The sequence below is a fragment of the Spinacia oleracea genome, chromosome 1 (genome assembly GCF_020520425.1).
Source record: "Spinacia oleracea cultivar Varoflay chromosome 1, BTI_SOV_V1, whole genome shotgun sequence".
Taxonomy (NCBI): domain Eukaryota; kingdom Viridiplantae; phylum Streptophyta; class Magnoliopsida; order Caryophyllales; family Amaranthaceae; genus Spinacia; species Spinacia oleracea.
Genome location: NC_079487.1, coordinates 130,334,942 through 130,356,243, shown reverse-complemented (window position 1 = coordinate 130,356,243; position 21,302 = coordinate 130,334,942). Strand labels below are relative to the sequence as shown.

Genomic DNA, 21,302 nt, shown 5'->3' with positions numbered 1-21,302 from the left:
AAAGTTTGTGAATTCGTTTTACATTTTTGTAAAATTTACCAATTACCATACCTTTAGTAACTTTGTGAATTACTACCTAGCTTGTTAAAAGTTGTCAATGACTAAATAGGTGTTTAGTTGTTGTTGTCAGTTGCTAACTTAGCTCATATTTCGATCAATTAGTCACTAATTATATCATCAACTGTTAATTATACTTAATTATTTTAATTAAATTCATAAAATTAAAATTATTTTTTTTAAAAAATTTAAAACTAATTAAATCAGAAAATCTGATAAAACCCAAAAAAATTTAAAAAGTTTTTTTGGATTTTTTTGGATTTTCGGATTTAATAACTTTTGGATTTTTTTTAAATTTAAATATACTAATTAATTAAAGTAATTAAAATACTACCTCCCTTCCTTAATGTTCTTTACGCTTACTATTTGCACGGACTCCAATGCAATATTTAACGACTTATATATCCATTTCCGTATGTGAGAAAAATATAAAATTTTGATATTTTGAAAATACATAACGAGACCAATCTAACAAGATCTTACATGATAACATTTTGATGTATATAATAGTGGGAATCCACTGTCAAAGTTTTCGTAATTTGGACACATATTTCAAAACGTAAAGAACATTAAGGAACAGATGTAGTATGATAAATGATTGATTATGATATGAGTAGTGACTAATTGGCCGGAACATGGGATAAGGTAGCAATTGACAACAATAACTAAACAATTTAGAGCATGTTTATCAAACACTAATTTTTTATATTAAGAGAGAAAATTGAATAAAAAACAATAAAATAGGTAGAGTGATGAGAGAAAAGGGAAGAGAGAGAGAAACCATTTAAGAATTGATGTTCATGAATACCAAATGTAAAACCAATTTCATGCATCGAACACTTGACATGTGGTATTTGGGGGACCAAACAATACTGTTTATTTGTTTTAAATGTAAAGCGACATTTTAGATACGGTGTTTTAATTGCAAAGTGACACTTTAGAGATGATGTTTGATAAATGTTGTTAGATATAGTTGGTGTCGGGTTTGGTGTTTTGGGAGAGAGAAAATATAAAATATGATTTTTTATTGGGTTGAAGTCCAAACTTTTGGTGTTTGATAAATATGCTCTAAATAGTAATTGACAAATTTTAACAAATTAGTTAGAGCATCTCCAATTGTTGTAGCTAGGGATTTGCTTGCAATTTTTAGAAATTCCAAGCTACTAGCTTGACTATTGGAGTTGAAATGATAAATTTAAGTTAATTTGCTTGAAAAAACAAATTAATTTAATCTAAATATTAATTGACAAATACGACTACATAAAATATCAAGCTAGTAACTAACCACTAGGGGTACTAACTAGCTAGAAAGGGAAGTGGCTTAAAATATTATGTGACATGACAAACTAATTTAGAAATTATTAGCTTACCGTTGGAGATGCTTTTAATAATTTGCAATTCACTCAAATATAAGTAATGTATTTCCCTCAAAAAATAAAATAAAATATAAGTAATGTAATTAGCGAATTTTCCTACATCAAGTTTAAGCCAAAACCTTTAAACCGTACGAGTTAAAACCGAAAACCGGACTTTCACCCGACCCTCGTACGGTCGCACCTATTATCGAATGTTTACCTCAATCTCCCACTCTTTTACTTCTTGTAGCAAAATCGGCCGCCCAGGAAAATATCGCACCGGTTTAAAAATTCATCTCTCTCTCTCAATCTCACAAACTTTTCCTCTCCCTAAATAACTCGAATCTGCAGTACCCGGACACTCACTTCGCTTACGACCTTCCTATTGCAAAAGTACCAAATTAACTTCCCAGAAAATCTAGGGTTAGGGTTTTGTAACTAAATAATCTCCGGCATCATCTGAGATTCTCGGGAAGATGTATGCTGATCGATTGGAGGGAGATTCCAAGGCGTCAATCCAGGACAGGCTTAATGGAAGTGTCGCCGGTAATTCCATTCGCCGGCGAACTATCACAGGAAAAAGGTAGGTTCTTCGCTTTTTCTGTGACGAAAACTATAATTAGGCTGTTGTCCTTTTTGAAATAAACAACCGGTTGGAACTTTTTTTTGGATTAATCTGTAAAAATCGTGATTTTAGGTGTTTGATTTGCACTAGCTTACTGCATTTGCGAATTTGTTGTAATTCATGGTGTATAGTAGTTAATACAAAAATTTGATTATACCTAGAAACGTAAAAATATGAGCTACCGATTTCGCAGGCGAATTGAAATTGAGGCTTGTTGTTAGGGATTAGGATATGATCTAGGTGCTGTTTTTCTAGATTCCCTGAGTTTAGCGATATGGTCAATTTGGTGATGGGCAATGAAGGGTGTTTAGGTGCTGAATCATAGATTTGAACTATGTATGTAGGACACGGCTATGAGTTCCGTTGTTTTGCTCGTATATCATAGAGTCCCCAGGCTCGGTGTCAGCTGTTTTAAGGGTTTCTTTTGGGTACTTCAAATTGGAGGGTGTGAATTTATTTGAGTGTTTGAAAACTAGGAAGTTAGTGAATACTGAATACTATGTGTCATACTGTCATGTAGGCCTGTAGGGTAACAAAGCTGTAGCATGTGAGGATTTGAATAAATTTTCTCTTCGTTGAATCCATAGTGCTACAACCGCTTCTTCTAGTTCCATTTATATGTTGAGGGGATGGTAAGTTGGTAAATAGTGCTATATGGATGATACTTAATTCCTTTTTAGCATCTCGAGTCCACTGATTTCTTCGTTATAACTGGTGAAGCTTTCTTTTATTCGTTATCCTTTTTTGTGAACCAATTATGTTATACACATATACATTATTTACTTGATGACCTGTGAGGTCATGACAACGAGCTTCCTTTGTTGTTTTTTAATTCACATTTGAAACATTTCCCCGTTTTTTGTTCATAGAGAATTGGTCATGGAACTTAGTGGCGCAAAATCTATCTTATTATGGTTACTAGTGGAGTAGTGGTGCTTATTTGCCAAAAATAAAGAGTGGTAACTTGTGAAACCGGTGAGTCAGTGACGTGGACATATCCAATTCAGTACCGAAACCGAAGTTATGTTCTTTCCCTTTGTTGCTTTTTAGGATTTTCAGTACCAAAACCTAAATATGTCCCATATCCTGGGCTGTCTGTTAAAGATAAAGGGTCCTTTACCTGTTGCTTAGATCGTTGTCTGTCTAGTACTCTAGTAGGAACTGAATTACGTTTGACCCCTTGTTTCCCATCTGCTGGGTCTTCCCTCAAAAGGAAAGATTATGGAAAAGAAATTTGGTGAAAATTCCTGTTATTGTAAGCTTGGGGCTCCCGTCATATGATTCAAGTAATGATATGGTTATCTCACCCTTTTCTTTGAAGTTAGGTAGCCATAGTCTAGAAGCTTTACAGACTGTTTGCAGGATGTAGATGTGAAGTTATGCATAATTTGACTGGAAATGGACTCACTACAGAAAGTCAGGTTACATAATGATGTTAACCTTAGGCTATTTGGGTCTTATGAGAGTATTAGTGGAAATGGATTATTGGTTATATAGGGTATTTGGGTGTTATCTAGTTTATGTAGATTCTCTTTCTCTACATATGGTTGTCTTTTCTATTGTATGATTATTTGATGCATCTTTGCATCCTCTCTATTTTATTTTATTTTATTTCTATATGTTTTAGATTTGAATGTGTCTTATGTAAGTTTATGGTGTGCTTTGGAATCATTTAGGCTATAACTCTCTTGAATGTTATAACCTTCTTTAGGGGTTGCATCAATTGAAATTGTTATATTTTTAGGCTATAATTTTCTTGAATGTTTCAATTATTTAGGGGTTGGATGGTGAATAAAAATATAATAATGTTAATATAACATGCCATATTTGGGCTTCCACTATTGTCACAGTGGACGTTAGTAGTGGCATATGGAAATTGGTGACAGATTTGATATGCTACTGGTCCATTTAAGAACATTACCAAGGGCCGTGACAATTGATTAACAGAAGAGGGGGGGGGGGGGGTGAGGGTGAAGAAGTGTTTGAAATTTATTGTTTTCCTATTTTGATAGTACTTCTTCCGTTCTCTTTTAGTTGTAACTTGGGGGGATGCATGGTTTCAAGTAGAAGAGAGGAATAACAGGAGGGATCCATGTGATTAGGAGAGAGATAAAGAGAACCATTAGTCAAACAAAGCAATGTTTTAATTATTTTGCAAGTTCCACAAAGGAATACTTTGCATTAAAAGAGAATGGTAAAAGTATAAAAAACTAGGGAATAAAGAAAAGGATGCAGTTGGCGTGCAGTCTGAGGCATCCCTTGTCCTGACAGACCCAAGTGAGTTTATCACCACACAAGAAACAGAAATATAACTGCCCTCAGCCACCTCTCTATCCCACAGGCCGACATAAAATCCACTTTTATGAATCTTTCCCTCCAGCATATTCCACCACCACTTAGACCTTATTTGTTTCTGATGCTTGAAGTCCCACTACTATGTCAACTGTCTGAAGCAATTCCACCAGCAATATCTCTGCCACCGAGATTCAACACTTCATCCTGATATAATCCTATATTCCTATCCCACAGGTTCAACCATGTCTATCGTGTTTAAGTTACTTGTTATCAGTTTATCATATATTGGTAGATCCATTATTGTCCGATTTTACCAACGTCAGAAGTTCAGAAGGATTTTGATTATTGAAGAAACATCCCCCTTACCCCCCTCCTTCCTGGCCCAACCTTTCCCCACCTCCCCTTTCATCCTTATCCTTTCATCCAAACCTAGTGATTGTTCGCTGTCTGTGGAATGTATGGACTTCAAGTTTTTGACCTTGCCCATGGGATCAACTATATGTGGATGACTGACTGGATGAATTTCTGGTTGAAAGGGGAACTCTGTTTGACGGCTTCCTGAAGATTGGAGGTTTTCCCTCTTCCTAGTGTCTTGGACATGCTGTGTGTGTGCTTTTAGTTACTTTTCATACATGTGCTTCTACCTGATAATGAATTCTCTATCTTCCTTCTACTGAATAAAAAAAATTGTCTAAGTTACTTTTAAAAGTTTTTGATCCAATTGCCAAATTACCTGTCTTGTAGATGTGAAACCAATTCTTATTAGCAAAATAGAACTCAAGACTTCCAAAGTAGCTTTTAGATTAAGTTTCTGACCAGTTTATGGGTCCAAGAATGAAGATGTTCACCGGTGTGCTATTGTGTTCATAGCGTGATTGATGTTGTAATAAAAGTTTAACAGCTTAGCTTCATGTCATATCTTAATTTTACTGCATCCATGTTTGTTGCAAAAGTCAGATGAACTACATATTATTGTTTATGTATACATATGGCATGGATAAGGACATCTCATGCTTTTTTGCTGTAGGCCTAAATATGGCATATGACATTATTATATTTTTCTCACCGTTCTTTTTAAATTTCCCTGAAATTTTTTTATGCACATTTGCAGGCAGAGGCAAGATGACAAGTGGGAACATGATCTTTTCCAAGATCAGCGGCCTCAGATATGTATGGATCAGCTGAGACATTTACATTGTACTAAGTTTCCTTTTTGTTTTATAGACGACATTGGGATTGACACTATCAATTGGCTTTGAAGCGCGCAAACTTGGTGGAGGTGATCTTCGTCTGAAGCTTCAAAGGAGGAGCGGACAGCAAGAAACCCAAGGTGGAGGTGTTCGAGATCTTCGTGAAAAGTTGTCTGGCTCAATGCATTCACAACGAGTAAATAAGGATTCCCTGAAGCCAAAACCTGCACCCGAGGCTGTTAAACCTGCTAGAAGAAGTGTCATTGTCGCCACACCTGTAGCAGAGCAAAAAAAAGTCTCGAACTCAACTTCGAGGAAAAAGACTCAGCAGAAGGTGCTATTGTCTTTCTCTTATGGGTTTTGTATTTATACTGCTTAATTTTATGTCTTTAAAATTTGATTATATGAGCCTTATCACAATAAATCACAGTTGTTTTTTGTATTGATGTTTGGTTAAAGACTTAAAGGTACCTAAATTTATTTGTTAACTACCTTGTTGGAAGTGAGTTGGTTAAGGATCTGTATGACTGTTTCTAAGTTATTCTTATTCTCTTGATTGATATTTTCCTTCTTACAGGCTGATGCATCAGTTGATGGGTTTCTTCAATCCTTGGGTCTTGAAAAGTATCTTATTACATTTCAGGCAGAGGAAGTAAGCAAGCATGCATAGATTATGGACATTTTTGCTTTTTAAGGACTTTTATCTAACTTTGAAATTTTCTTCAGGTTGATATGACAGCCCTTGAACACATGACTGACGAGGACCTTAAAGCAATAGGAATACCAATGGTAAGATGTGTATGACTGTTCACCTGTTATGTAAAGTTCCAGTTCACATATTCAGACCACATTGGCATGGATAATGATTTATTAATTGTTAAATTAGTCTTAAATTTTGGAATTGGGGTAGAAGAATTTTTGTTATTGATTCTCGTGCATTTGTGCAAAAATTCTAAGCTCTTTGTCAATTTCAAATTGAGAATGGATTTTATTTCTATGGTATTGAGTACTATTGTGTATCTGCATCTGTAAATTCTGGTATGAACTAGAAACTTCGTAAGATTGGGTTTCCATAGTTCTTATGTTTTCCTTGCCTTCCCGGGACACTCGGGGATAACCTGTTTTAGATTATTGAGTTCAGCTTCCGGTTTCTTAAGAAGTTAGACCTCTAGATTTCTATAATTACTTCTAGTATCTGTTTAACAATCTCTCCTTTCGTCGTAAAACTGTCACCAAATGGAAAAGTATGCCGTGTAGTTATCATTTTCTGCTAATTCATGCACTCTTAGACATTTATGTTTCCTATATTGTAATTATGTTAGATATCCGTTTGTTCTTGTTTTATCCAATATCCTTTTTCCTTTCCCATGCTATATTAAAGGCCAATTTATTGAGTTGAATATTGTTTTATAACAGTGAGGTAATTTTGGTTGATATTCATTTTTGGTGAGGGTGATTCTGCTAGTATTAGAGCTGATTGTTGTGGCAGTTGTGAAAAGGATGCCTAGATTGGATGCCATTACTTCAGTATTTTTGGTTTGAGACAAATATTAGGGATATTGATATGTTCGTCAACAATATGTCTTCCTTGCATTTGCAGCTAGTATTTATGATACCTGAAAATTGTTGAGGTACTTATTCACTCAGCTTTCTTCAACTCCCTCGATCCCTGAATTTTCTTCACTTTGGTAGACCCAGAATTTCCTTTACACTTCTATATTGGATTACATCACTTTCTCACTTTCTCTTACTTTTTTTGGTTATTTTTGTTTACTCTTAATCCATCACATCAACCTGTTTCCTCTCCCCATCACAATACTCCCTTAAATAATAAAAAATTAACTCTGTGTTTCACTTACTCCCTCCTTTTTGTTTTTTATTAGTCCCATTTGGAATCTTCGAACATCATAATATAAATGGATTCTAGTACTTTGTCGATTAAGATATATTTAAAACGTATTCATGTGGGATCTTGTTTTATTCATCTTGATGTATAGTTTCACAATATAAACTTTTTATATTTTTTATAATTTATAATACGTATTTGGAGATATTTATTTTTAAATATCCAAATGGGACTAATAAAATAAACCTGGAGAGAGTACTATTTTCGTTTGCTTTCTTTACTATTAATTTCCATGTTAAACCCGCATGTCAAGAAAATTAGGGAGGAGACCGGAGTATTTATTTTTCTGATTTATACACGTATAAGTCACACTTCTTATGGTATAATAATTGCCATCATACCTTCTAATACATTTTGTGATAAACGTTTAAGTCTCCTGCTCCTAAACTATAGTACTCGGTAGTATTATTCATAATCAAAAAGCAGCTTCCTATTGTCACTTAAGTTATTTTATACCCCACTTTATTCAGTACAGAGTTTTTTTAAGTATATTTGCCTAAGTGGCACAATTTATTTACAAAGTTCCTCGTACATTAGAGATATATGGGTGTGGGTAAGGCTGTAAGGGGCAGAGAAAAGTGTACCTTTTCTTTTGTTAGTTGCTTGCTTGTGACAAATAGAGCTCAAAAGCTTTTGAATTATGGAGCTCCCAAGGCTTTGCTGCAGATAACCATTCCATTTTTCTGTTTTCCGAGGAATAGTTCACTCAAAAGGTTGTGCAAGCCGTCCCCTGTTACCTTCTGCCTACATTTTGAGAGTTCAAGTAATTCTTGGGATAGGTCGGGAGAGAGTGCGAACAAATAGTTCTTGGTAAAGTATTTGGTGTTCCTTTCTACTCTCATGTTCTTTGGTCAAGGAACACTACATTCTTCAAAGCACCAAAAAAAAACTCGCTTCCCAATAGATTACTTTTTTCCAGCTTTAAGTAGGAATTCCAGTTAAGTTTTTCTTGTGTCCCTTGGATTTGAAGGAACGTAGGTGAATGAGAGCGAAATAGGAGAATGTAGATGGATGAGAGCGAAATAGGAGTAGGTGAATGTAGGTGGGTAAAAGTAATTCAATTATGATGCTCTGATATTGGGGAGTAACTGGGTCTGATTATCATTTAGAAATATCCGTGGAGAATGACACGTTGTCACAATATTGCACAGAATTTATACTTGTTTGTTGCTCCTTTACTCTTTTTATACACACCAAAAAGAAGTCCACATATATAAGCCTGTGACATTAATGCTCTCTGTTGTTTGTTTCAGGGTCCCCGAAAGAAGATACTATTGTCCTTGAGTGCAAGGGGTTGAGACGGGGAGTGAAGCTGGTTATTTTTTCCTTGCTCATCAGCTTTGTCGCCCGCCAACTCCATCTCTGCAATCCACTATTGGTGGCCCTGTGTTTAAATTGTTATATATATGCCTGCTGTCTGAATGTTCCTATTTTGGTTTCACAAATTGGTTTGTATTGAAGAAGCAGGGCACCAGGTAGCTTTGTTTTGATTTAGGTTATATTGTAGGAAGTGTAGGTTGAAGCTAATTCAGGAATTTGTCTGAAATGTTACCGAGTACTTGAAATTATTTTAAATGGATTTGTTATCTCGAATTTGCGGTCTCTCTCAGTTTTTTTATGCTTCTTTTGAATTTTCCAGGTTGTTTTGCATCAAGTTTTTCTAAAGCTGTATGTAATCACCAAACTTTTCTGATTGTAGAATTGACTTTTTTTGAGGGGGATGAAACGTTTGCTCATCACAGCCTATTTGTCAAATGTTATGCGAGAAGGGGACCTTTTTGTGCCCCCTACTTGTATGCGTCAGCATGAGAGCTGCGAAATGCGCTTTTCTACATATTTATTTCATCGAAACACAGTTGTAGGATTTATTAGATGGCACATGAGAGGAAAAATAAACGCGGATGCGGTCGCGAAAAAAACGTAGATGCGGTCGCGTTCAGGGTAACGGTTGTGTTGTCGCGAAAACTGATTGTAACGGAAGAGTAGAACGGATCGTGGATGACGCAGTGTGAATTATTTGAAAAAGAATATTAACATGTCTAAGCCTTATTATTACATTTTTAGTCTAAAAACCATTATATCAATACAATATAACCAAATCTATCATAATATAATATTATTTTATGTAACAAATAAGCACTCGAAATATCATGTTTTATAAACTACATAACTAATTACAGAAATATTTTTGGTCAATTTATGTAAGAGAACGGTGTAACGGAAGAAAAAACGTCTAATGAGGTGAGTCAGCATTACATAATGGACGACGCGGGGACAAATACGTGATTTTTGTCAAACCGTTAGTCCGTTACGTAATGGGTTTTCGCGGAACGGCAAATCCAAAATAGGTTACATAACACGGAACGGCCAATTTCAATTCCATGCATGAGACTGTCACCGTTGCTCATCAGTCATCATAATTCTTTTAACAGAAATCAAAAGAAATATTTTGTACAAGGATTCAGTTTTTTTACAAAACCACCGTAAGATTGCGCCTCTTTTCAAGGCATCCTTTGGCCCTTAAACAGTGAAGTGTCTTACAGAAATACAAACCCCCCTAACTTCGGTCAGGATTTCTAATTCCACAGGTAAAAAAAAAGAAAAAAGAAAAAGAAGCTAAAATCTAATTTCTTTTCCTTCCTGAAATCTTGAGCACTAGGCAGCACATCAAATAAGTTTGACTTGTCATAAGCAGTGTCCTCAAATCTGATTATCTAAGAGCAACCATGATGATTGGAAGGGATGATGCACCAGCAATTCTTGACAATCTCAGTGCCCAGGAAAAATCAAGTGGCTTACCAGATTTCTTCAACCCATTGCAAAAACAAGGCTCTAAGAAGGCTTCATCCATAAACGAGGCAATGGCTAATGGGCAACTGTTCTGCTCATCACAGTTTTCTGGGAGAAGTCAAGCCTGCTTTCTGCACATTCTTGAGGATTCAAGACACAACCTCTTTTGCTTTCCATGTCAAGTACTTCGACTTTTCTTGCTTGTATCGTTTCCATTCCTTGACAGCTGCAAGGAGAACATGCAATGCTACTGGTAGGAAGAAGGGCTGTCATTATGAAGAGATGCAGAAATCAGAAAGTGGTACCAAACAATCAACCATTGACTATTACAGTTGTTTCTGGTTCGTCAGTAGAATTCTAGCAAAACTTGCACATTGTACACTAAGCTAAAAATGACTTGATCCTTACTATGATACTACCCAGTATTATTCCTCTTCCCATATTCCAGAACAATGTCAATGGCAAATTTTGAGCACAGTAAACATATTTTATTGGCCTACAAGGTACGTGCAAGAATGCTTCAGTAAAACCAAGCATAACATTTGACCAAAAAATGTGACTAAACAAATTCTTATCTGATACAACTATGATCAAATGAGTCAGATAAGTTGGATTTCATCAACCATGCCACATTGCTACCATGATAACAAGACATACTTATTTCCTTTTTTTAGGTTTTTAGATCTCATAAACACTGCAGAAAAAGCAAAGTTAAGTGACTAACCGAGTAGACTGCAAAGCAGTGCTCAAAAGAGTAATAGCTCACAGACATGATAGATGGATGAAAAAAGGAGTCTTCCGCCAAAGATCTTGCTTGTCGTGACAGCACTGATCGTGAATATGTAAATACTTGTTAGTACAAAATAGTAAAACAATTGAACAAAATTCACATCCTAGATGAGAAGTACCAGCAGAATCATCATAGGCACCAACAGAAGCATTGCTTTGTGCAAAATTTGCCGCCTGAAGAGAGTATTCTACCTGCACAAGATGATAACCTCTTATATGTATGTATATATGTGTGCATGTACTACATGTCTGTGAATACCAAGCAAGGCCTGGCCTGGTAGTAAGGTTTGCATCTCACAACCACGGTGTAGTGGGCATCCACAAGGGGGCACTTTGGGGAGCAGGTACAACAAATCGTTTTTCCTCAAAACAGCACTGTGATATGATTTCAAAAGATTGGATACTGTAAGTGTATTGGAACTGGTAAAACTATAGTACAGACTAAAATGTTGTATAACTTCAAAAAAGATTGACCTCTAAATCTGAATTTTGATTAAAGGTCCATCATAGGACACAAAAACACAATTGAGAAGAAATTCTCTCAAGTAATGACAAACAGTAAGTCCGACACAGAAATCCGAGCAATTTAACAAGCACGGGAAGTCAAACAAAACGTGTTGGATGTATGGGAAGCTCTCAAGTGCCACCAAGTGTCTCCTGTATGACACAGGATAAAGACAGGCAGCATCCATTTTGCCATCCGAGATGTGGATTAAGGTGACTATCTTAGGTCAAGGTTGTGCTCTAGAGAGAACTAGCGCTTAGTGGGATGCTAATAGGCAAAATGGTGTTGCTGCCCTTGCTGGACGTGCAATGTTCCAGTATTTGAAATGAATGCAGAAGTGGAAGGTCACTACTGTAGTACTGTATCTGTTTGGGACCAGCTGTATCTGTTTGGCAAGGAAACGAGAAATCGGGAATTGGGAGTAAATAAGCCTTTTAAGCCCAAGTTCAGTCTAGTTCGCAAAAATACAATGCCATATCCCATATGCATTTACTAGTGTTATGTCTAACAACTTAAGTTGCCAAATGGGTCATAATCTAGTGGATTTCCATTTTTCTGTAGGCTCACCATTCCAAAAAATCTGCAATGATGACACAAGAGCTGATAACAGGCTTTCTTGAAGAAGAGAACATTAAACCCACCCACATCTCTCTCCATTTTGTTAGTTACTATGCCCCAGTGAGCTGCAAAAAAGCGAATACCACTACGTTAGCTGCCTCCTTTCAAAAGCTTCCCATTTTGAAAAACGGCAGAACAGCCAGTCTCCCTTGAATATTAATTAAATCAGAGAACCTCCTTGGTTTCCCTCCAGTAAGGGGTTGACTGGCATTCTTGCAACTTCTATTAGCGCAGGACCTTGAGTCGAGTTGATCGTGTCATTTGCCAATGAGGTCTGGTAAGAAACTGATCATTCTCCCCCTCCTTTAGCTATTACAAATTCGAAAGCTTCTTCTTCCCTTGTCACATTTGCAGCCTGTCTTTGGTTTGGTTTTCCCATCTTTCTGTGTCAAAACGATTGCTTTTCCAAGCGAAAATCCAATATCCATCTTTGTTTGAGGGAAATCCTCTCCACATTCTGGAGCGAATTGGATGATCGGGCCGACTCTCGTCGCCTCTTCCCCTCACTCTCCTTTCCCTAATATGAACCTTGAGTCATCCGCTTAGAAGTGAATTCTAGCCACTGACACAAGGATTTTCAGTCCTTTGCTCTAACCTTCCTCAGATAGTCTTGAAAATGGTTGATTCTTTCCTGCAGTTCTCTAAGGCCTCTGGTCTTGAATCTCTATTGCCTGCCGGTTAGCGAAACTTTTCCGGTAGAACGAATCATTACGCTTCACTTGCCTTTATTGTCTTGAGAGTGGGTGTTAGAGGGGGCTGACGCCTGCCCAGTGCCGGAGGTCAAGGAAGTTGGTGATCTTTCTTTCGGCACTCTCTAAAGGGGCCCCTAGAAAAGTATAAAGGGAGGGAATTCGAAAAATGAGCGCTGGTGAAGAACACAAGCAAAGCTGGTTTTGATAACTCCGGACCATTAAGTAGTCATCTACGCTGAAGTGGAAGGCCTCTGGGTATTCTTTATGTTTGTGTGCTTGTTTCTCCCTTGCCAAACAATAATGAAAGCGGATCATTCCTATCAACTTATGTTAATGCAGTAAGTTGGCATTTGCTTCGTGGGAACTATAAGATACCTATAAGAAGGTGGTTTCTCAAAAGAGGCAGGCAGTAGACATCTTGTGATGTAAGTAATTAAGGCAAAATCTCATATTTCACTTATATATGAAGACCAGTACACTTCCAACTAGTAGTACTTTGAAAAAGAAGGTGGTTTCTCAAAACAGCCTGGCAGTAGACATCTTGCATTGTAAGTGGTCAAGGCAAAATCTCATATTTCACTTACATATGAAAACCAGTACACTTCCAACTAGTACTTATAGAAAAAGATCAGCTAACAGAGAGTAATACTGGAATTTTCTTCATTTCAGAAATTAAAGCAAATTTCTTGCTATTGCAGAATATGTATCTCTCCGTAATGATGCTTATTTGGAGCGGTAACAAGATTAGGAGAGAGATAAACTACCAGAAAAAGGATGTTGTGCATTTTGTCATTACAATAAGATAAAAGAGCCCAAACGGTATAGTAAAAACATGTAAGTGACAGGATTTTTTTTTTTTAGCAATTCCGGTTTTGTTTCGTGTGCAATATTGATTTGTTTATCAATTGTGGTGTATTTTGACAACTCAAGGCAACCTTAACTACTTAAAACACAGTTCTACTTCTAATAATTCGAAAATGGAAAAGATAAATTCAGAAGGGATATATGGAACAAGAACAAGGAAATATGAACAACCACATCCCAATAATTTTTTTCACTCCTCAGTCATTTGGTAGGATAGGGGAGATGTTTCTGTACATAAGACAGAAAGCATACAACTATGTCCCATAAAAGAGTGCAATACCCAAAGGGAGTTAAACCTAAGAATCTAATATCAAACTTACAGACTTATAGAGGCCCAGTATCTGAATAGTGCCCAAATTTATTAATGAGATTCTGGGCCAGCAATGATTATTGAATCTGCTATTGTCACACAGTAGGGAGATCTAGATGTCAAAATGAGGATAAAAGAACAAAGATATACCCCCGAAAGTAAAGGTAAAATGGCCAGTAGGAATTGATCCCAAGATCAAAGAATTATGGACTGATAGCATTCTTGCTATTAAGATGCAAGTAAATCTAGTGCCATTAGTGCTATACTAACCCAAGGTTGTCACACCAGTTTAATTTAAGCACTAACGGTGTGACTCGTCGCTCATTGTGGAGCTAAGCACATGAGACCCAAAAAAAACTCCGAAAACCAAGTTGATAGTCCTCAAAAGACAAACGCAACAAGAAAGGGCAATTAATGACAAGCTTTGAAATGGCAACTGACCTGTTTTCCTATTTCATCCTTTATGATCATCCTTGGCAGTGATTGAACCTACAAGAAAATCACCTTGACCGTCATTGGAGTTTGAACTCTGAAGATCTTACTACATGGAAGAAGTAAAAGAATTGAGAAAATCTACGAAATAAACGTGTAGCTTTGATAGTTCATTTGATGGACAAAAGAAAAAAGGAATTACGTACATGGTACACTTTTATTCTTGAGCCATTTTACACTATAATATTCCATAAATTTTCAGTCAAGAGTTTGGTGGCATAATTATAATTACAAAATTACCCCTCGGTCTAAATAACAGAAAACAAGGGGAACCAAACCAGACAAACTTTGCCGTCTTTACAAAAACAATGAAATCTTAGATTCTCATTCCTTTATTGTTTTTCACCATGTTTATACATCCCGCTGATTAAAGCTACCACCATCTGTATTCATCGAAGGAAGTCCTTTCTTTCGATGAGTATGCGCCTATGTGGGAGAGCCACTTCATTTTTCAATTATTAACATTATTTCAGTTTAAAATTCCCACTCACCCTCCACGGCTCCACCACAATCCCCGCAAAATAAATCCACATGAATTGGAATTATATCACAAATTAGATATGCTGCAAAGTAAAGAACCCTCACAAAAACTAAAATTCTCATGCAAAGGGTATGGAGAAAGGAAAATTTACCATTCTCTGACATTTCTCTAATTTTTTTTTTTTATGGAGGGGGGTATTTTTATACTAAGTCACAGAAGTATCTAACAGAAAATAATGGGACATTTCCGTGTAAATGGGTCAAAGATAAAAGGGGTTCCATAATGAATTTACTTTTTATTTTGTCTTCCATATAGATATTTCAAAAATGTATGTGTATGATGCGGGGTATTGTAATACTATGCCTCAAAAGTACCTAACAGAAAATAATGGGACATTGCCATGTAAATGGGTCAAAGATAGAAGGGGTGCCATAATGAATTTACTTTTTATTTTGTTTTCCATATAGAATTTTCAAAAATACAAGTGTATGATGCACAAGATTACACTAATTTATGATCTCTCTAGATTTTACTTTCAAGTAGCATACCAATCTTGAAAGAGACCCAAGTGTAGTTGCACATGACTGAAGATTGAAGCAAGTATGCTGCCTGGCCAACAGATCCAATTCCCTGAACAGAACAACAAAGTTAAGCGCAGTAATCAAAACAATGCGACAAGCCAAAGCTCCAGCCCATATAAGGAAAGGAATACTTTTCTTTTGAGGGGAAGGAAATGAATACTTTACATAGTTAACAACATACCACGTTAAACTATATCCTAAGACTTTTGTGATACTCCCTAATTCAGATAATTACAATTTTGTCGCGCCTTAATTCAGATGAATACCATTCCAAGATTAAGTAGTTCTTATTTTCTTTCTCTTGTTTGGAGTGCCTTTGTTTTATACACTGTGTGATGCTGTAAGTATGTCTCTAGCTTTAACTGAGTAGTTTCCCTCTGGTGTCTTTCTCTTGTTCTGTGTTTCATGCAGAATATAAAAAATGTTTTACATTCCTTCCTGGCAGAAACCTGCCAGATATAATATGTTTCGCATTTTCTGTTTTTAGAAGTCAGATTAAATGAAAACTTAAGCTAAATACGCCACTAAATTATATAGTGATATGTTGTCAAAACTTTATGCAAAAAATTGAAATTTTGACTTGTCATATATATGATTATTCTTAATGAAAAAATTACTGGTTAGATGGGTTTTAAAGGGGCCTCACCAATTCGAGAAGCCTCTTTCACTAGCCAGAAGTTTGACTCTATCCGAAGAACCAACATAAAGACCCTCAGACTTGAGGCCAAAAAGTTGCCGCAATTGCCCCATAAATACCTCAACAATGTTCTCAAGATCCTATCACCAGAATAGAGTATATTGTGAGAAAATAAGGGAGGAACTGTTTCAAGAACAGGGACTTAAAATGGAAACGGACAAAAGGTGGAGGTAAAAAGGTCATGCATTTTAACAGTATCAGCATGGGTTACCTTGAAGGGGATTGTATGCCTACCATCAGTCGTAGTCCCAGAATGACCTGAACAGCCAGAAGGGTTCCAGACAATGATACCTCCCCACATCTAAAACAAAAATATTAGAATTTACCAAGTTTAAATACAAACAAAGGGGAATGAACAAGAAAATGAAAATGAAAATAAGAGAGCCTACGGGGGATATAAATCCATTTGTCATGGAGATCTCTCCATTTGGAAGTTGCAGCAAAAGAGGACACTCCCTTTCAGATGGTATATATCTGACAAACAGAGAAGGGAACGAAAAACAGTATTAGTTTCAAGAAGTCAAGAACCATAGTAAAAGTAGAAAATACACTTCATAATGCATAAAGTACATAACAGGTTCTATGAAAGCAGAGTGGTAAATTTCCAGTAATTACAGAAGAGAAATCGAAAAATTGCCAATGAACCCAACATTTCAGCTTGTTTGTCAAATGTAACAGGTATCTCTAATGGAAATAGATCACCAATGAATCCAACATTTCAGCTTGGTTAGCAAATGTAACAGGGAGTTTTCAGATCCACAAAGGGTTATTCCTTCAAGACCACCTAATCAAAGCTCCATACCAAAAGCAAATATTAAAGGATTTTATCGCGGGCATCCAAAAACACTGTACGATGGTGGAATTTTTTCAAAGTATAGCCAAGTTGGCGAATTCTCTCCCAAAAATCTAGAAGAAGTTGCAAAAATTTACTATACATCAAATATATACCCTATGCCCACCAAGTCTAGCTTTTATCTTTCAGATCTCGTTTTCTTGGATTTAGATCTCTTGGATCAAGACCTTATACAATGTCATGCTGAGTTTGAATATATTATAAAATATCACATTACAATCTAATTCAGTAGTACATTAACAGGTTCTTCAACATATTAAAGTTTTTTTACCTTTGATGTGTAACTTGGGAAATGCAAACACACACACACAATCACACATGACAAAAGACAACTGAAAGTTTTCCACGCACTATTCAGTGCTTTTATCATAAAAAACACAGAACTTCGGTGTCAGATGAGAATTTATCACAGGTAACAAACGGGTATCATGAACATCTGATAGGAGGTTGGACCTCACTAATATAACATAATGACATATATTATGAATCTTGATATACATCTCAAACATAATACAGCTATAAAGTTCAAGAGCTTTACACAACAATGTGCAAGATTTTTGAACGTCCTCCAGCTGCAGTAGAAGTATCCAAATGCCATTCATTTGAATTTACCTGTTATATGCTGAAATCATATTAGCAAAACATTTGAGATAACACCTAATAGAAGAACAGACAGACATGATTTTGAGCCACACTGACTATAGATGTGAGAGATTGCAGCTAAATGGCTGATCAAGAGCAATTAATGGAATATAAATAAGCTTACAAAAAAAGGAAGATCCTTAGAGTCGTAGATGTAGGCTCCTCTTTGGTCATCCCAATGGGAGAAAAAAGACTTCGGAGTATGGTACAGAATCTGCATCAGAAGCAATCCAGTCAGCATTCAAAAAGTCCCAAAGGAAGCAAAAGCTGTATTTTATACTCTATGCTTGCTCAAATATGGGAACGGACAACAAAAACCAAGACAAGTCTACAGCCAAAGAACAAAACCTGACTTTCTACGCTTATATTAGCTATAGGTGCCAAAGCCTCAACAACTGGAGTCACTAAAATCTCATTTACTCTCTGGAAATCCCTGCATGCACAACCGTATGAAATATATGTCAATCAGATAACATAAACAGAAAATACATCTATTAGAAATTCACAACATCTACGGAAATGTGATGGTGCTCCAATATATCAAGCTAACAGCTGAGACATTAATGTTTCTCCAGCACTTAGCAGTGAAGATAACTTCTACTGTTCCACATCAGGACAGCAAAGTTACAAGCCACAAAGACAATATAATATAATTAGATATCTACTCATAACTTCATAAGAGCAAATCTGCAGATGTGTTAATGGGAGAAATTCATGTAAACAGCGTAGCATCGACCCGGCTACATCAGTAATAACTATCGCAGCTATATGTAGTTATGTACTATTGTTGTGTACAGTAACCAATGTTCTCTAAGGGCTCTTGTTCTCCCTATCCCGCAAATTCAGAAAGAAAGTTAATCATTCGACATATATACTATTCAAAACATCGACTCTCTCAATTGAGCCTACTGCTACACTTCCACTGTATACAATTGAACATCTCTGACCGGAATCATAATATTTCTAAAGAGAAGCAACAGGCAAGGCTCCATCCAGGAAAATTATCTTTCAATTTGTCAATAAATGGTGAAAGACCCTTGTTAAAGTTGTTATAGCCTAATAAGATAATGTAACCAGCACTCCTTCCTTACTACTGACTTAACAAAGATGCTTCAGTTATTCGTATCAGAGGATGCAAAAGCAAAGTTTATACATCTGTGGACATCAGACTACAATAGATTCCCTGGATAGATGCTACCACAAGTCAACAACTATTGAACTGTCTTCCATAATTTGTATCAGAGGAATTATTTACACCTTCCCCACACCGCCTGAAAAGCACTGTGATTAAGATAAAACAAAGTTTATAATAGGCCATTGGCCAGAAGACTAACATAAGTTTTTCCAACAACTAAATATCTTCCAGTCAAACTCAAACAAAGTAAAGAAAGGTATTCTGGACATCAGCTTCGGACCTTGTATATATGTTTCCCCATTACCGAATGAAAGTTTTGAGCAAGAAAATGACAGGCACAAGTGAAGTACTTCAATTCATATGATAAAAAAAAGCATGACTAGTAAACACAAAGCATGATTGTTTGCGAACTTAATTGCTGCAACATTAAGGAACAAAGCATAAAAAACCATACCAATTATATATCCAGTCATGTGGATCAGCATTTAACAGGCTAAAAGACAATACAACCCGACCATCAGCACCAACAGGCATAAATTCCCCGTGAATTGAGCCTTCTTCTTTCCCGCCATTAATAAATACCTTGACAAAAATTTCAGCAACCCTCTCCACTGCTTCTTCCTTAGACAACTTACCAATGATCCATCCATGCCTATGCTTTCCTACCACTGCCCTAACTTCCTCATCCTTTTCCACCACGACAATACTGTAAACCTTTCCATTGGAACCTGAACATTTCTGACCACCTGATAACGCATTGTCCAACAATTCATCAACAAAGTCATCATCCTTCCACTTAGTAGCAACATCAGCATCTTTCAACAACCCACACTGCCACAAGCACCCATTTTCGCCATTCTCACTCTGCACACAACCCTTCTCCAACTCCAACGAAACTGAAACAGTAAAATTGTTCCGGCAGCTTCCACAAGCACGATCATGACCCACTACTTCCCTCATACGATCAGCAATCAAAGACCCCAATTTATCGGCATCATTTAGTTCATCATTAAATCCTAGAAAAACTGCTTGGAATCGGCATGGAAAGAGCAAAGGCTCTGACTCGATAACACTAGAAAGCGAATCCATGTACTTAAATGGAAGCGGCGATCGGTAAATTTCAACAGACTTCAGCAGAAACGGAAATCCTTCACACAAAAAGGTTCAAATTAACAACACAAACTAAGCTAACCAGTCTTAACAAGCTGCCAATCGATTGAAAATCCTAGCAAAATATGTCTATTATAAGCACCTAAATTATTGACTATGCATTAAAGCAGCATTAATTTAGCATCAAAGAACAACATTAGCTAATTAATCACTTCAATTTGATTCTTGAAATAAAAAAAAACGAAGCTGAATTTGATTGAAGTGAAGTAAAAATCAATGAGAGAGGAAATACCTAAGAGGAAAGAGAAAAGGACGCAAAGGGTAAGGGAAAGACGCTTGATTCCAGGTTTGGTCTTTCGCATTTTGGAAGAATCAAATAATTCAGATTGGTTTTCCGGCGTAGATTCCGATTCACCGGCTGATGTTTCTGCCATTTTGTCGGAATTCTTCGTCGAAGGTTCCGATGGAGGGTTCTCTCCCCTCGAGATCTCCGGCATGTTTTGCTACCTCCCGACGACTACCAAAAACGATCCTCACCCGCTCATCCCTTACTTTTTATTTTTGTTACAAAAAAGGCAAATTTGTTAAAAAGGACCTTTTATAACCCAAATTTTGCGAGAAAGGACCTTATATAATTTTTTTTGTGAAATCACACCTTAATGTAAATTTTTTTGCGAGAAAGGACCTTATATAATTTTTTTTTGGTGAAATCACACCTTAATGTACTTTTTTTTTGCGAAAGACAACCAAAAGTAAATTTTCGGCATTGACTGAGCTTTTCCGGCCATTGACTTGCACGTGAGAAGCACGTGTGGCTTTATTTTGCTAATTACACCCAATTTTCCTCCAAAATTCTAAGATTTAAAACCTAAAGTTGAAAAAAAAGTCGAAATAAAATCAAGTTTGAAAAGTCAAGACTCGGGAAAATCAATGTCTTTAGCCAACGTAAGCCACGCGTGCTGCTCACGTGCAAGTCAATGGCCGGAAAAGCTCAGTCAATGCCGGAAAATTTCCTTAGGTCCTTTCTCGCAAAAAAAATTACTTTAAGGTGTGTTTTCACAAAAAAAATTATATAAGGTCCTTTCTCACAAAATTTGTGTTATAAAAGGTCCTTTTTGGCAAATTTGCCTACAAAAAAATACACTTTGTATATTTTGGTTCGGGCGTGACTCGGAGGGTGTCTAAGTTGTTGCGCACTGAAATGGAGCTCCGCAGTCCGCTCCATCAATCTTCCTAATTGGCAAGTAAAACATACGGAGTATCTATTATTAAGGGTATTTTTGTAAATAAATTGTCAAAAAAATATACAATCTAA

General features: G+C 36.4%; 2 protein-coding genes across 3 annotated transcripts; one reads left to right on the top strand and one right to left on the bottom strand.

The window, feature by feature from the left end:
• Nucleotides 1-1,659: 1,659 nt before the first annotated feature.
• Nucleotides 1,660-9,021, top strand: LOC110803565 (uncharacterized). The gene is made up of 6 exons (XM_022009089.2): nucleotides 1,660-1,995; nucleotides 5,444-5,502; nucleotides 5,594-5,856; nucleotides 6,100-6,174; nucleotides 6,249-6,311; nucleotides 8,682-9,021. Exons 1-6 carry the CDS (start codon nucleotides 1,889-1,891, stop codon nucleotides 8,724-8,726), a joined length of 612 nt encoding a protein of 203 aa, XP_021864781.2. The 5' UTR covers nucleotides 1,660-1,888; the 3' UTR covers nucleotides 8,727-9,021.
• An 807-nt stretch (nucleotides 9,022-9,828) lies between these two features.
• LOC110803553 (uncharacterized) lies at nucleotides 9,829-20,563 on the bottom strand. Of its 2 annotated transcripts, none has more exons than XM_022009074.2 (13): nucleotides 20,280-20,562; nucleotides 19,332-20,025; nucleotides 18,091-18,175; nucleotides 17,867-17,956; nucleotides 17,639-17,712; nucleotides 16,637-16,721; nucleotides 16,459-16,548; nucleotides 16,197-16,327; nucleotides 15,518-15,599; nucleotides 14,438-14,485; nucleotides 11,127-11,199; nucleotides 10,943-11,046; nucleotides 9,829-10,484 (listed from the first exon to the last, which is right to left on the bottom strand). In XM_022009074.2, the coding sequence occupies exons 1-13, from the start codon at nucleotides 20,482-20,484 to the stop codon at nucleotides 10,368-10,370; spliced, it is 1,878 nt and encodes a 625-aa protein (XP_021864766.2). In that variant the 5' UTR covers nucleotides 20,485-20,562; the 3' UTR covers nucleotides 9,829-10,367. The 2 variants fall into 2 exon arrangements, 1 of the variants encoding a protein (XP_021864766.2); XR_008920982.1 differs by lacking the exon at nucleotides 9,829-10,484 and adding an exon at nucleotides 11,306-11,382 and having other exon boundaries at nucleotides 10,999-11,046; nucleotides 20,280-20,563.
• Nucleotides 20,564-21,302: the final 739 nt, after the last annotated feature.

Bases quoted from the DNA above. Each gene is read 5' to 3' on its own strand.
- LOC110803565 (XM_022009089.2), top strand. From the start codon at position 1,889: ATGTATGCTGATCGATTGGAGGGAGATTCCAAGGCGTCAATCCAGGAC. The intron at 5,857-6,099 runs GTGCTATTGTCT...TCCTTCTTACAG, and splicing joins GGAAAAAGACTCAGCAGAAG to GCTGATGCATCAGTTGATGG. The intron at 6,175-6,248 runs GTAAGCAAGCAT...AATTTTCTTCAG, and splicing joins TTACATTTCAGGCAGAGGAA to GTTGATATGACAGCCCTTGA.
- LOC110803553 (XM_022009074.2), bottom strand. From the start codon at position 20,484: ATGCCGGAGATCTCGAGGGGAGAGAACCCTCCATCGGAACCTTCGACG. The intron at 16,549-16,636 runs GTAGGCTCTCTT...TTTTTGTTTTAG, and splicing joins CAAATGGATTTATATCCCCC to ATGTGGGGAGGTATCATTGT. The intron at 11,047-11,126 runs GTACTTCTCATC...ATTCACGATCAG, and splicing joins TGCCTATGATGATTCTGCTG to TGCTGTCACGACAAGCAAGA.